The sequence below is a fragment of the Pangasianodon hypophthalmus genome, chromosome 2 (assembly GCF_027358585.1).
Source record: "Pangasianodon hypophthalmus isolate fPanHyp1 chromosome 2, fPanHyp1.pri, whole genome shotgun sequence".
In the NCBI taxonomy this organism is placed as follows: domain Eukaryota; kingdom Metazoa; phylum Chordata; class Actinopteri; order Siluriformes; family Pangasiidae; genus Pangasianodon; species Pangasianodon hypophthalmus.
Window position 1 is genome coordinate 6,671,573 of NC_069711.1, and position 14,670 is coordinate 6,686,242.

The 14,670-nt window shown below is 37.9% G+C and overlaps 1 protein-coding gene across 1 annotated transcript in view; it reads left to right on the plus strand.

The window, feature by feature from the left end:
• The window catches only part of si:dkey-43k4.5 (potassium voltage-gated channel subfamily S member 2), a 14,629-nt gene extending 3,512 nt beyond the window's left edge, over positions 1-11,117 (plus strand). Inside the window, exons 2-3 of the mRNA XM_026914265.3 lie at positions 2,586-3,562; positions 5,029-11,117. Of these exons, the coding sequence (XP_026770066.2) occupies positions 2,597-3,562; positions 5,029-5,562 (1,500 nt within the window). The 5' untranslated portion in view covers positions 2,586-2,596 and the 3' untranslated portion in view covers positions 5,563-11,117. The remainder of the gene's footprint in view (positions 1-2,585; positions 3,563-5,028) is intronic.
• The last annotated feature ends 3,553 nt before the right edge of the window (positions 11,118-14,670 follow it).

Below are 14,670 nucleotides of genomic sequence, written 5' to 3' on the forward strand. Positions count from 1 at the left end.
AAAAGAGTTTTTCAAAGGCAAGTTTAAATGCTTGATTTTCAGGGACGACAACAGTGATAATGATGGAACTGAAGAGTTACCTTTTTACTTCTAAACTGAGTTTAATCTGAGCATTTTTGGTGCAACTTATACAGTCTCTTCTGAATGTGTTAGATAGATAGATTTAACTTTTACTGTCACTCTGCAGTGTATGAGTACATAGCCAATGAAATGCAATGTTTTTCACATATCCCAGCTTAGTAGGAAGGTGGGGTCAGAGGACAGTGTCAGCCATGATACAGCACCCCTGGAGTAGATGTGGTTAAGGGCCTTGCTCATGTGCCCAACAGCAGCAGCTTAGCAGTATTCAGGCTTGAACTCCCAACCTTCTGATCAGTAACCCAGAGCCTTAACTGTTCAGCCAATTTTCTTGGGTTTGCTATACACTGATGACATTTTGGGTTTGAGATCAAAAGATGAATATGAGACAGTTGATTTGAATTTCAGCTTTCATTTCCTGTTATTTTCATCAAGATGTGTTAAAAAACCTGACTTTGAACCCACCCATTTTCCAAGTGATCAAAAATATTGGAACATGCAACTGACAGGTGGTTCTTGTTGCCCAAGTGGGCCAGGTTAGATTGATTGTTTAAACAATTAATAGCTCTGAATGTTTCCTCTTTGTTTGAGCCCTGGGTTTCACCTGTGACTGCATTTTTTTGTTAAAAAGGATAAACCAACACAAAGACCAGAGAGCTGTCTATGGGAGAAAATCAAGCCATTTGGAAGCTGAGAAAAGATGTAAAATCAATCAGAGCCATTGCACAAGCATTGTACAACAATTTAGATCGTCCTGAAAAAGAAAGAATCCACTGGTGTACTAACAACCAGACACTGAACAGGTCGGCCAAGGAGAGCTGTGAAAAAAAAAACCCAAAACAATAGTCATTGACATCACCAACAACCTCCACTAGGCAAGGGTGAAGTTATAACCTTTCAAAAAAGACTTCAAGAGCAGAAATATAGAGGCCATACCACAAAATGTAAACTACTCATCAGCAGTAAGAATCAGAAGGCCAGATACGTGCGCAAGGAAGTACAGAGCCACAAAAGTTCTGGAACCAAGATTATCCTCTACCAAGGTGATGGAAAGGCCAAAGTGTGGAGAAAGAAAGGATCTGTTCATGATCCGTGGCTTGCATGGCTGCATCTGGAACTGGCTCATTAATCTTTATTGATGATGTAATTCATGATGGTAGTAGCAGAATGGATTCAGAAGTCAACAGAAACATTCTGTCTTCCAACTTAAACAAATGCATCCAATATAACTGGGAGAAACTTCATCATGCAGCAAGACAATGACTCAAAACACACTGCCAACACAAGAAAGCTGTGCCTGAAAAAGCGTCACAAAAAAGAATGCAACAGTTTGGTAATGTAAGTGGGTTTCATGCTTGATGCAGTTATTGCAAGCAAGGGATATGAAACCAAAAATTAAGTGTTATTTACTTTAATTTAAGACTATCTGCTCCTATACTTCCTATGTAAATATCAGGAAATGAAAGCTGAAATTCTGTTCTACTTTCTCATATTAATTTTTTGATCTCAAACCCAAATGTCTCCAGTGTATAGCAAAAACAAAAGAATTGACCTTGCTGTTCCAGTATTTTCAGGTGGGATTGTACTTAGTAAAATAGGCAGCAGAATGCATTTTGAAAATAATACAGTGGAAAAAGGATACAATCATTTATATTTACTTTAAATAAAGAGAACTCTGATGTCACTGTGCTGTCTTTACTTTCAGTGTTTACATGTTTCCTGCTCACCAACAAATCAGCTGTCAGTGTGTTTTGGGAACGGTAGTTTGAAAGGACCATTAGTGAAAATACACCATAATTTGAATGGAGAACATGAATGAATACCTCTCTCACTCAAGTGAGCAAAATCATTCCTTAATTTTCATTAATTCATTCATATTCAAAAGCACTTATCCTGTTCAAGGTCACGTTGGATCTGGAGCCAGGCCACTGGGCACCAGACACACACACACACACACACACACACACACACACACAAAAACAGGAAAATTATAGGTCCATATAGCTTAATGCACCATTATTCCTCTCCTACTGCACCTTCAAGTTGTCATTAATCTTTGAGTCAGGTCTTTTCTAGGCATAAGCCAAATGCAGACTTGTACATTAGATTGCCAAACAGTTTGGCATGATTCATCTCTCAAGAGAACCCTTTCCCACTGTCCCAGAATCCTAGAGAGCTTCATTTCTCTGTAGCTGATGTGAGGGATTATGATATTAAGCTTGTGTTTAGTGTGCACTTACAAAGAGTATGAGACAAGTAACCATGTGAATATGTGATTAAGCCCTATAACTTTTTATAACTATAAATGGTCCTTAGTATACACTTTTACCAAATGTTTTACTTTTGTCTCTAAATTTTTTACCATGTAAACTCCACAATACATTTACCAAGCTCATTTCATGTACTGATAGATACTTGAATTGAAATCAAGGAATACACTTGAAAACATTAGATTATATCAGTAATAAGTCTGGTCTCCAAACAAGTTGTTGTTTATGCCTTTACAGACAAATACAATATGGTGACCAAGAACCTTCCTGGCTGTGATCAGAACCTAGAAGACCACCTGGTTAACATCAACGTGGGTGGTCTGAAGCACAGTTTCTCTTCTAGCACTCTGCGGAGGTTTCCAGACACACGGTTGTGTCGTCTTCTGTCCTGTGACACTGTGGAAGCCATTTTACAGGTTTGCGATGACTATGACATTCAAGAGAAGGAATTTTACTTTGACCGAAACCCTAATCTCTTTCCTTATGTGTTCCATTTCTATCAAACCGGAAAACTGCACATCATGGAGGAGCTGTGCATCTTCTCCTTCTGCCAGGAGATTGAATACTGGGGCATAAATGAGTTCTTCTTGGATAGTTGCTGTAGTTATCTCTACCATGATCGCAGGTTAGAGAGTCATCACAAGTCCTGGGATGAGGAAAGTGATGTAAGCAGTGTGGACACTTCTGTGGATGAGATATCTGACCTTAACAAGGACATCCAACATTTCCAGGACATGCGTTTTGGTAATATACGTAAGTGCCTGTGGTTGACCTTGGAAAATCCAGGATATTCCATTCCAAGCAAGCTCTTCAGCTTGATTTCCATCATTGTTGTGCTAATGTCAATTGCTATCATGTGCATCAACAGTATCCCAGAGTACCAGGTTTATGATGATAGTGGTCAGCTAATTGAGGATCCAACCATGCAAGCTTTGGAGATTTTTTGCATATGCTGGTTCACTTTTGAAGTAGTAACGCGCATGCTCCTTGCACCAAACCGTCGGAAGTTTTTCCGTCATCCTCTAAACGTGATTGACATTGTTTCAGTGGTGCCTATCTACATCACCCTCATTTTTGACCTGCTTGCTGGTAGTGAATTGGAGCTGGAAAACATTGGGAAAATAGTTCAGGTTCTTAGGCTCATGAGGATCTTCAGGGTGCTGAAGTTGGCCAGACACTCGACAGGCCTGAGGTCATTAGGTGCTACATTACGGGTAAGGTAATTCTGCTAGTGAATTATAGTCAGCTTTCTAAACACAGAATAAAATGACACCATGTTGAAAAAGTCTTGACATTAATATCCAACTACTATTATTATATATCCAAAGTCATATACACTCAATGGCCACTTTATTAGGTACACCTGCTTTGTAGCTAGTCATAGGCCATTTTATAAGGTAAACCTACCTGTATAGACTTGTATCCTGTACATTTGCTGGCCACTTTATTAGACAAACCTATCTAGTGGAGTTACATTGTAGGTGTACAATTATAAACAGTAACGCCTCCATTTCCATGCAAAATTTTTTTATTTATCCTCTAACATTCACAGGGATAAGTACACTATATAGCCAAAGGTTTGCAGACACCTGACCGTTACACCCATATGTGGTTCTTCCCCCAACTGGTGCCACAAATTTGGAAGCACACAATTGTATAGAATGTCTTTGTAGGCTGTAACATTACAATTTCCCTTCACTGGAACTAAGGGGCACAAACCTGTTCCAGCATGACAATGCCCCTGTGCACATTGTCATTATCACATGAAGACATGTTTTGCCAAGGTCGGAGTGGTAGAACTCGAGTGGCCTGCACAGAGCCCTGACCTCAACCCCACTGAACACCTTTGGGATGAACTGGAACGGCGATTGCCCCCCAGGCCAGGTTGTGAAACATCAGTACCTGACCTCACTAATGCTCTTGTGAGCAAATCCCCACAGCCATGCTCCAAAATGTAGTGGAAAGCCTTCCCAGAGGAGTGGAGGATAACAGCAAATTGGGACTAAATCTGGAATGGGATGTTCAACAAGCACGTTTTGTACGAATGTTATGGTCAGATGTCTGCAAAATTTTGGCCATATAGTGTATCTCACCAAAGCACTTATCTTGGTTGGATATTTATGGTTAGGAGACTACTCACAACAAAGCAATGAAAAAATCTGAACAATGTTGCTGTGCTTGATGTCATACCAGAGCAACTTTTGTATATTGTCAGTTTGAATGCAAAACTTAGTATAAATATATTTGTACAACAGATGCATTGCCTCAATGACACTACCATGTCAATATCAATTCTGTGCCTAGAATTGTTCACCATTTGCAGGTAAATTATAGAAAACTGGGCAATTAACTCAAAATCTCAAAATAAACTCCCATTTTGATACACAACACGTGCTACTGTAGTTAAGAAGAGAAAAGATATATTGTTTATTACACATGGTACTGTTTGCCACTGTAAAACATGAGCATGTATTTGCATTGCTAATGCATACAGAGAAACTTCAAGTAAATACTGGAATTTAAATAACAGGAATTTAAAAAACACTATCATGCTGGGAGGATTTGTGAATTTTTTGTCTTTCAAGCTCTTAGCTAGTGAAGTTCTATTTAATGTGATGTTCCTTATTTAATAAATGCCATACAGCTCACATTCCTTCCTGCTTCATGGCTATCCTTTTAGCACAGTTACAGAGAGGTGGGCATTCTTCTACTGTACCTGGCTGTAGGTGTATCTGTCTTCTCTGGTGTGGCTTACACTGCAGAATATGAGGAGGATGTCGGATTGGACACCATTCCTGCTTGTTGGTGGTGGGGTACAGTAAGCATGACTACTGTTGGCTATGGGGATGTTGTGCCTGTCACAGTGGCTGGAAAGTTAGCAGCTTCTGGATGTATCCTGGGTGGCACATTAGTAGTGGCCTTACCCATTACCATCATCTTCAACAAGTTCTCGCATTTCTACCGCAAACAGAAGGCTCTGGAGGCTTCAGTGAGAAATAACAACAACAAGAAGAGAAAGGAACGAGAGAACGAAGAAGGATCCGAAGGTGATAGCCAGTGTTTGGAGGATGAAGAAAAGGAAGAGGAAATAGATGGAGAGAATGAAGGAGGGGTAGTAAATTACTGTTATGTACATAACCTGCTTTCAGCATCTTCTACACAGTATGAGATGAATGAGCCATTTTCAAGAGAAAAAGAACTTTATCATCTCTGAGACTTGCTTGTCCATTATCTCCAATAGTCCAAAAGACAGGACAGTATATAATTATGCATTCACACCCTTAATCATATATGAACATATATAATTCTCCTATGTAAATGTGTATGTATATATATGAGGGGTCAATCAATAATTGCAGGTACAATTTGAATGTCACAAAAACAATTTTTTTTTAAATTATATTTCTATAATTTCTCTCAGAAAACATACTGAGTTTCACAAATCCAGTGCATGGCAAACATACAGCATTTTCCTTACATTTTTAATTTTTAATCTGCTGCAGAAAAGTTAGGAAACATGCATACATAAAAACAAGTCAGACCAGAATCAAACATTTTGACTTTGACACAAGCATGTCCATACACACTTATATATAAATATATAACAAATGATTATTTAAATTATTATAAAAGAGAAATAGCACATCAGTATTCAAGAGATATGAATCATATTTTAATCAATTTAAGGTATATATTTTTCTTTACATTAAATTGTAAAATGAAAAAAAAAAGTTGACACTTCCAGTAACAGAATTGAAATAGTAACAGATTTGAAAATGAGGTAATTTGTGAGAGTGTAATGCGTTATTAATCAATATATGCTTGGTATTCCCTGTATTTACAGGTGCTTGTGTGCAGAGTAATGTGTGTGTGTGTATATATATATATATATACACACACATTACTACAATATATATATATATATATATATATATATATATATTGTGATGTAAAAAATGAAACCAAGTAAATCATGTCAGAACTTTTTCCACCCTCAATGTGAATTTATAATGTATAAAAAATAACTGAAAAACAAGACAACAATAACCTGGCTGCATAAATGTGCACACTATTTTATAACTGGGGATGTGACTGTGTTCAGAACCAATTACATTCAATCTCATGTGCAAAAGTAATTATCATACAGCTGTCATCAATTAAATTATTCTGATTAACCCCAAATAAAGACCAGCTGTTTCTGTAGGATTTTCTTGACATCTTCTTGGCTTCATCTGACTGCTAGAGCCTTGGTCTGCAAAAAGCTGACAAAGCCGGTATGGTATTTCACTTGTCAAAAGATATCAACCAGGAGAGGGGTATAAAAGAATTTCCAAAACATTAGATGTACCATGGAACACTGAAGGCCATCATCAACAAAGTGGAGAAAATGGACAGTGACATCACCAAGAACAGGTGATCCCTCCAAAATTTATAAAAGGACAAGACAAAAACTTACCAGGAAGGCTCCCGATAGACCTATGGCAACATTAAAGGAGCTGCAGGGATATCTGACAAGTAATGATTACTCTCTACATGTGACAACAATCTCTTGTATTCGTCACATGTCTGGACTATGGGGTAGGATGGCTAGACAGAAGCCCTTTCTCACAAAAAACATCCAAGCTCAACTAAATCACCGTAAACCATGTGGCAAAAATGTGTTATGGTCTGATGAGAACAATTCCAAAAGTTATAGCAATTCCATTATTCCAAAAGATATATTTAACGCAAAAAAAGCACATCAACAAAAGAGCACCATTTTATGTCTCCATTTTGACCATAAAAGCATACAATGGTTGTATCCCTTTTGCTTTAATGACAGTTTGTACTCAAGCTGGCATCAACTCTGTTTAAAACCTGATGATTTATGTTAAAGCAAAACCATGAGAGTCTTGTCTGAACACGTTCTTCAGTGGAAGGGATAAATCTCAAGAAATATCTGACAATTTGTACAAAGGAGTTACAAATGTAACAATATCACAAATTTGCTTAAATTAAAACAGTGAGAATCTAATCACCTAGAATCTTGAATAATGACTATTTAATATTTTGAACAATTCCTTGTCTTTGATTTAATTATTGTTTTAATTTTCATTTATCAGTTTCAGTTGTTTATTTCCAGTAATCTTGTATTCCACTGTATCTTTTAGAATTATGCGCAAAAAGTTCTACCTTGGTCTAATCAGACCATAACACATTTTGTCACATGATTTTGGCATTAAACCATAAAAACAATGTGAGCTCAAAGTGCAGATTTTCACCTTTAATTATGAGGGTATGTACATCCAAATCGTGTAGGAATTACAACATTTTTTATATGTGGTCTACACATTTTTAAGGGACCAAAAGTAATTGGACAGTTGGCTGCTCAGTTGGCCAGGTGTGTGTTCTTCCCTCATGATTTCACTTACATGTAAGCAGATAAAATGTCTAGATTTGATTTCAAATGTGACATTTGCATTTGGAATCTGCTGCTGTTAACTCTCAATATGAAGTCCAAAGTGCTGTCACTGCCATTCAAGCAAGCCATCATTAGGTTGAAAAATCAGTAGATGTGGTCAAAAAAACCTATGTATTACCTTCTTTAAAAGAAAGAATGCACTGGTGAGCTCAGGAACACCAAAAGCCCTGGAAGACCATGGAAAACTTATATGAAACAAACATGATGTATGACAGAAGAATTCTTTCTCTGCTGAAGACACGTCCGTTCCCAACAGTTGACAAGATCATGAACACACTCCAGGCAGTAGATTTATCTGTGTCAAAGTCAACAGTCAAGAGAAATCTTCCCAGAGTAAGCAGACAGTTTACCACAAGATGTAAATCTTTGGTACTTTTGGTCTCTTAAAAAGACAGGGACCACATGCATATATAAAGTACTGTAATTCCTACACGATTTGGATGTAAATACTCTTAACATTATTTTAGACAGCTAAAATAACAATAACTTTGTCAATGTGTGAATATTTATGGACCTGACTGTACTGCAGCCCTACCTCACAGTCACTGTTGTAATGGACCATTCCATGTTGTTACTTGGTGACACAACTGCATGAACGCAGACCAGTATGGGCAAAGCAATCAAGTGCTATCAGGGATCCATCAAGGGTCTTTACTGTGATTTTCTAGGTGCCTAAAAATGAAACAAATTTATAGAAGTAGAGCAGAATAATGCAAAAGGGAGGGAAGCAAAAAGAATTGTTGCTATATTGCTGACTACATTTTTCAGTTAGAAGAGAGTGCCACTCCACACATAATACTAGCCTGTTTATAAAAATGGGTAGTTTCAGTTTTAAAATCTGATTGTCTGAACCATTATATAATCCTTGAAATTCACACACCTGTTACCATAACTGAATTGTGTAATAATGCACATGTTTTAAACCAATAAATCAGTACACTTAAGCCATTGTTCTGTTCATAGAATACTATATTTTTTTGCTTGTTATGTTGCTTAGCAATCAAACCTTACTGTAAACAGAATATATCCTTATGTATGGAATTATGGAAGACTTGTTTATTACAAATATTGTAAGGTGTTAGGCACAGTGCAAAGCAGAAACTGAGGGAAAAAACAAGGTTAATGCTTGTGAAGAGGGGCCCCATTACTCTGTATACAACAATAGTAATTAAACAATATGGCCAAAAGTATGTTGATGCCTGATTATCACAGTCAAATGTGCTTGCTGAACATCCCATTCCAGAGTTGGACCCCCCCATCATATAGTCGAATGAGCACAAATCTGTACATCCATGCCCCATAATTCAGGGGAAGGCCTTTCCAGATGAGCGGAGTCTTCTGGGAAGGCTTTCCCCTGAATTCTCCTGAATCCCCTGAGGTCCAGACGTGCTCATTCGTCTGTAAGAACTGAATAATATATATATATAAGAGTGAGATCAGGCACCGATGTTGAGTGAGAAGGCCAGGTGTGCAGTCAATGTTCTAGTTAATCCCAAAGGTGTTATTATTCAGCGGTTACTCGCATGCTAACCAAATAACATCCACTGGCATCACTGGAAGTGTGGCAGTATGACAAAATGTGTCATTCATTAATAAATTTTAAAATTTGGCAAATTGCTATTGGCAAATCGCTGAGGTATAAGAGGAATACTACCTCTGACATACAAACTCAAAAACTACTCAAAATCCTAAATTTTAGCTTGTTAACTGATTTCTTTATTATTATTATTATTATTATTATTATTATTATTATTATTTCAGCAGTTGCAGCTACATTAGAAGTTAGAGGAATTCTGAAAGTCGGGGATGCTTAAGATGCTTAAGATTTACTCTTTGGATTATCTCCTACTCCTCATAATAGTCACATAAGAAATCTTATATTTTTACTCCCAGCTTTAACAAAGAATTTTTTTTGCAGACTTAAGTACACTTCTGGACTATGTTTAAGAGTTATTCCCAGAAGCTGGCCTCACTGACATACTGACATACTGGCCTTGGCCCTGACCCTTACGTGATGAAAATAACCATGGCCTATTTTTTTTACCCCAGAGTGTATATTGTGACATTTTACTGGCATTGTCACTGGAGTTTGTTGTGTGTAAATCCATGAGTTGACAATTTAACATACTCACAAGTAAACTAAATTTATGTACTATGAAAAAAATTCTCTAAACAATTAGCATTATACTTTGCATGACTGCCACTTTACAACAGATTTTCCACCATGTCTGTCTGTTATTTAGAATGTGGTGTTGAATGTTCCCCAAATGTACATGACTCTATAAGACTCTATCATTGTCCCCTTGAGTTTTAAAGAAGTGTTATAAGAATGAAAGCCTCATATGTTTATCCATTCACTGACCCACCCAATATAACAGAGTTTGCAATGTATAAAGTATAGAGAAACGTGAATCAAACACTGTTAGTGTGCTAACGTTAGCCGGCTACATAGCAGCAAAAGCAAAGACACAGATGGGTAGAAACAGAATACACATTAAAGGCCTTGATCTCCTTACTCTTAGTAAATATATAAATTATTTTATATTATAAATTTCAATGCAAATTGTAAAGAGAAACACTAGCCACTAGTTGGCAAAAGCACACTAGCTAAAACAGTTTAGAGCAGTTGTATTCAAATAAATTTAAAGTTTTCTGACACTGGCAAGTCTACAGGATGGAGGATGTTGGGAGGGGTGATTATTATGGCAAACTACTGGCAGCCAATAGATATCCTAGTGAAATGGTGTGGTTTAACTGGTTTCCTTTGGTCATATATATGCACACCCATGAATAAACAAAAAAACAAACAAATATGTATTTATGTATGTATGTAGATATGTTTTTTTTTATAGATGCATTAGCTTTTATCTGTCCCATAACAGTCACTTACATATAAACTCCTAGTTATGGTGTTACTGTTACACAAGGCATTTTACAAGAGACACTGAAGTAAGACTAAAATGTAACTGCACTACAAATTTCTAAAATGTGCTAAGATGCATTGGATTATCTTCTATGCAATATTAATGTTTCAAGACAAAAACATACTTGTTTACTGCATGCTGCTTTATTGCACATAATTTAATCTATGCATACCCAAATTAAGATACATTTTAGAGAATGCACACTGTACTGGACTATAAAATCTATAACATTAAAAAGGCTTTAAAATTCATAAAGAAAGTCATTTTATCTCTGCATCCATTTGTAGTACTCTGTGTATCCTGTTATCATGTATGTATGTAAACTTTTATCATATATGTATGTAAACTTTTATCATGTATTTATTAATTTTAACTGTGCTTTCTTATAAGACAGACTGGCCAAAATATAAAATAAATAAAATAATGCATTAAATAACTTAATAAATGCAGTAATAAATATACTTCTTCAAACCATCACAAAAATATGTTCATATTGTGTACAGTACTTTATATAAGGTTATGTTTATATAAAGATTATATTTATATTATTATATCTATATTATTTATTTATGTATTTATTTGTTCATATGCTTCACCAAATTAAGACCAAAATTTATTCCTTCTTGATCAAAGATATGATTGAAAAAGAAGACCCTGCCATTCATAACAAGAGGTTGTACTCAACATATTTTCTTGTTCAGAAAAGGACATTGAATTCATCCTATTTTAAATCGAGAAGACTGAATTAATTCCTGAAAGTCATACCATGCATCCATGAGACTGGATCACATCAGTGGATCGGCATAATGCATACTTCCATATTCCCATCACCCCAGAACACAGCTGCTTCTTGAGGTTCACCTTCCTGAGGAGGGCATATCAGGTTAAAGTTATGCCCTTTGGGCTATCTCTAGCCCTACATGTGTTTTTGACATGCGTGCAGACTGCATTATTTCTGATAGACAGAGGTGTCAGGATCCTTCTGTATTTAGGTGGCCTAAATGTGTGTGCCTCCACCAGAGAGCAGGCCATTCAGGACACTTATAATCTTCTCACATACATCTCAAAGCTCAGTCTCAATGTGAATACACAGAAGAGCTCCCTAACAGACAACTCCCTATATATATATATATGTATGTGTGTGTGTGTGTGTATAGGGATAGATTAGTGAGGATGTGAGCCACCCTTATGCCATGGTGTGTGGCAGACGTCACATCGCTCATCAGCAGGATGTAAGCAGGCCACTACATCACGTTTCTGCTCCTGGGATTGTTGACTGCAGCCACAGCAGTGGTTCCTTTGCGCTTGTTGGAGCTAAGGGAAGTTCAGAAATGATTCATAAGCCTCTTGCTGAATTCCAGGCTTGAGCAATAGAAACACATTCTTGTCAGTCCCTGACCTTCTGGAGACATGAAGCATTTCATACAAAAAGGTTTAGACCTAGGAGCAGTTCCCTATCAGAGAGAGATGATGTGACTCTTGCTCTGGGTCGGGACGAGAATGAGGACACAGGAGGCAGGCTTGGAACAACACACAAAAAGACTGTTTTATTGGCCATTCAGACTTCGGTCTCTGTCCCAAGGTGCTCGTCACTCCACTATTTATCTTTACCACTCACCTTCTCCAGCTCTGCCCTCCATTCACTAACCAGCACTCGACCACGCCCCCACTTCCACATACCCCCCCTGCCCGACAGAGGAGCTGTCCGGCTTGCCACCAATTACTCCCCTCCCCACGAGGAGAGGAAATCTGCCACAACCATCTGCACTCCCAGCCTGTAGACCACCTTGAAACAGCTGAAGTACCAGATACCAATGAGTGATCAGCATGTTGGCATCTTTCATACAGTGGAGCCACTGGAGTGGAGGTGAAGGCTTGTACCCAATAGATAGTAACAGAGGGTGAGGACCTCCCATTTGATGGCCAGACACTCCCTCTCAATCATGCTGTACTTAGTCTCTCGCACTCAGAGTTACAGCTGATGTACATCACAGGATGCTCCTCCCCCTCCAACACCTGGGATAACATGGACCCCAAACCTATGTCTGACAAAACAGAAGCGAGAGAGAAGTCAGAAGAATGTAAAAGTGGTAGCGTACCAGATACCGTACTTACACCCATCCAATCGCAGACTTCTTTGTGTTTGCCATTAGTCCCGTCTGTCTCAGCAATCTCAGGACAGCCGTCAAATCCTGATTGTGACACTGCCAATCATTACTATAGATAATGATATCATCTAGATAGGCAGCAGCATAAGCAGCATGCAGACGAACCACCAGGGTTCCCTGTCATTAGGAACTGCCGCTAACCCAGAAGGCAGCGAGTAGGCTCCAGGAAAAAAAGAGATGTGTTGCGAAGGTAGTTACAGCAAATACTAGGCCAATGTCACTTCATGATTTGTTGAAAGTCTCAGCAGACATGTGCACACACATTAGAGGATATTCAGGTGTTAGACACCACTCCTAGTGATTATCTTAATCACAGTTAGATCTGTAAATAGTGTCATTAAATGAACTAAATGAAGGTGGTTCATCGAAAATCATTGCTTTATGTGGCTAGCTGACTAAATGATTGAGTGGTATTAAGTGATTTAGTGCTTCCTTTACCATTAAATATATATATTCTACTTATCTGCTGGCAGAAAGAGACATTCATCAGATGGATCATCCGGCCTAGAAGAACATAAATAGAATTTTTATGACCATTGTATGGTGTTTTACAGTTATCTGTTACTGCAACAGATTTTTGTCTCTTTTATCATATTTTGGTTATTTTCAAGTTTCAAGCATATTTGCAAATGCCAATTATCACTGCTTGGAGCTCAGTAGTAGGTGCAGGATGAAAAAGAGAGACCCATTCACAGAGGCTTATCCAGTTCACATAATCAGTTTTTGCATGGTGCCCTGCATACAATCTCTCTGACATACACTATGTGGCCAAAAGTATGTGGACACCTGACCGTCACAGCTCTATGTAGGCCTTCCCCAAACTGTTGCCACAAAGTTGGAAGCACACAATTGTCTAGATGTGTTTATATGCTGTAGCATTAAGTTTTCCCTTCACTGGAACTAAGGGGTCAAGCCCAAAAATGTCCCAGCATAACAATGCACCTGTGCTCAAAGCGAGCTTCATGAAGACGTGGTTTGCCAAGGCTGGAGTGGAAGAACTAGAGTGGCCTGCACAGAGCCCTGACCTCAACCTCACTGAACAATTTTGGGATGAATTTGAGCCCTGATTGCATGCCAGGCCCCCTTACCCATCATCGGTGCCTGGCTTCACTAGTGCTTTTATGGCTGTATGAGCACAAAACCCCACAGCCACGCTCCAAAATCTAATGGTAAGCCTTCCCAGAAAAGTGGAGGTTATTATAACAGCAAAGATGGGACTAAATACGGAATGATATCTTCACAAAGCACATATGAGCATTCTAGTTAGGTGTCCACAAACTTTTGTCCACATAGTGTACATCTAAACCACTAATGTCATCTCTGATTAGAACCTGTCCAACAATTTGTTCATGTTAGCAGCCAGAAATCTATTTGTGTCAGTTGTCTTGTTTCCATCCAAGTCAATAAGCAGCTACAGAAATAGCGACTAATAGATCATAAAATATACATCTATACATTATGAAAATGAAGTAGATCGTTTATTAGTGTTATTAATTGATAACCAATAACCAATTTATGATATTAGTGATCACATTACTAACTAAATAGCCTTCAGTTTCACTCTATTCATGCTCAACAAGTTTTTATTTGTTGACAAAAAAGCTGTTTTTTTTTTTCTCCTTGCAGAAGATGGTGGATTTTGCCCACAGCACGTGACAATGCTAGGCATTTAATAAAGAGCACAAAAAGGATGGACATTTCCCAAAGGAAACTGCAGTGTTTCATTACCTTGAAGAGAGTCTACAATACAAGACATTGAAATCAGAAGA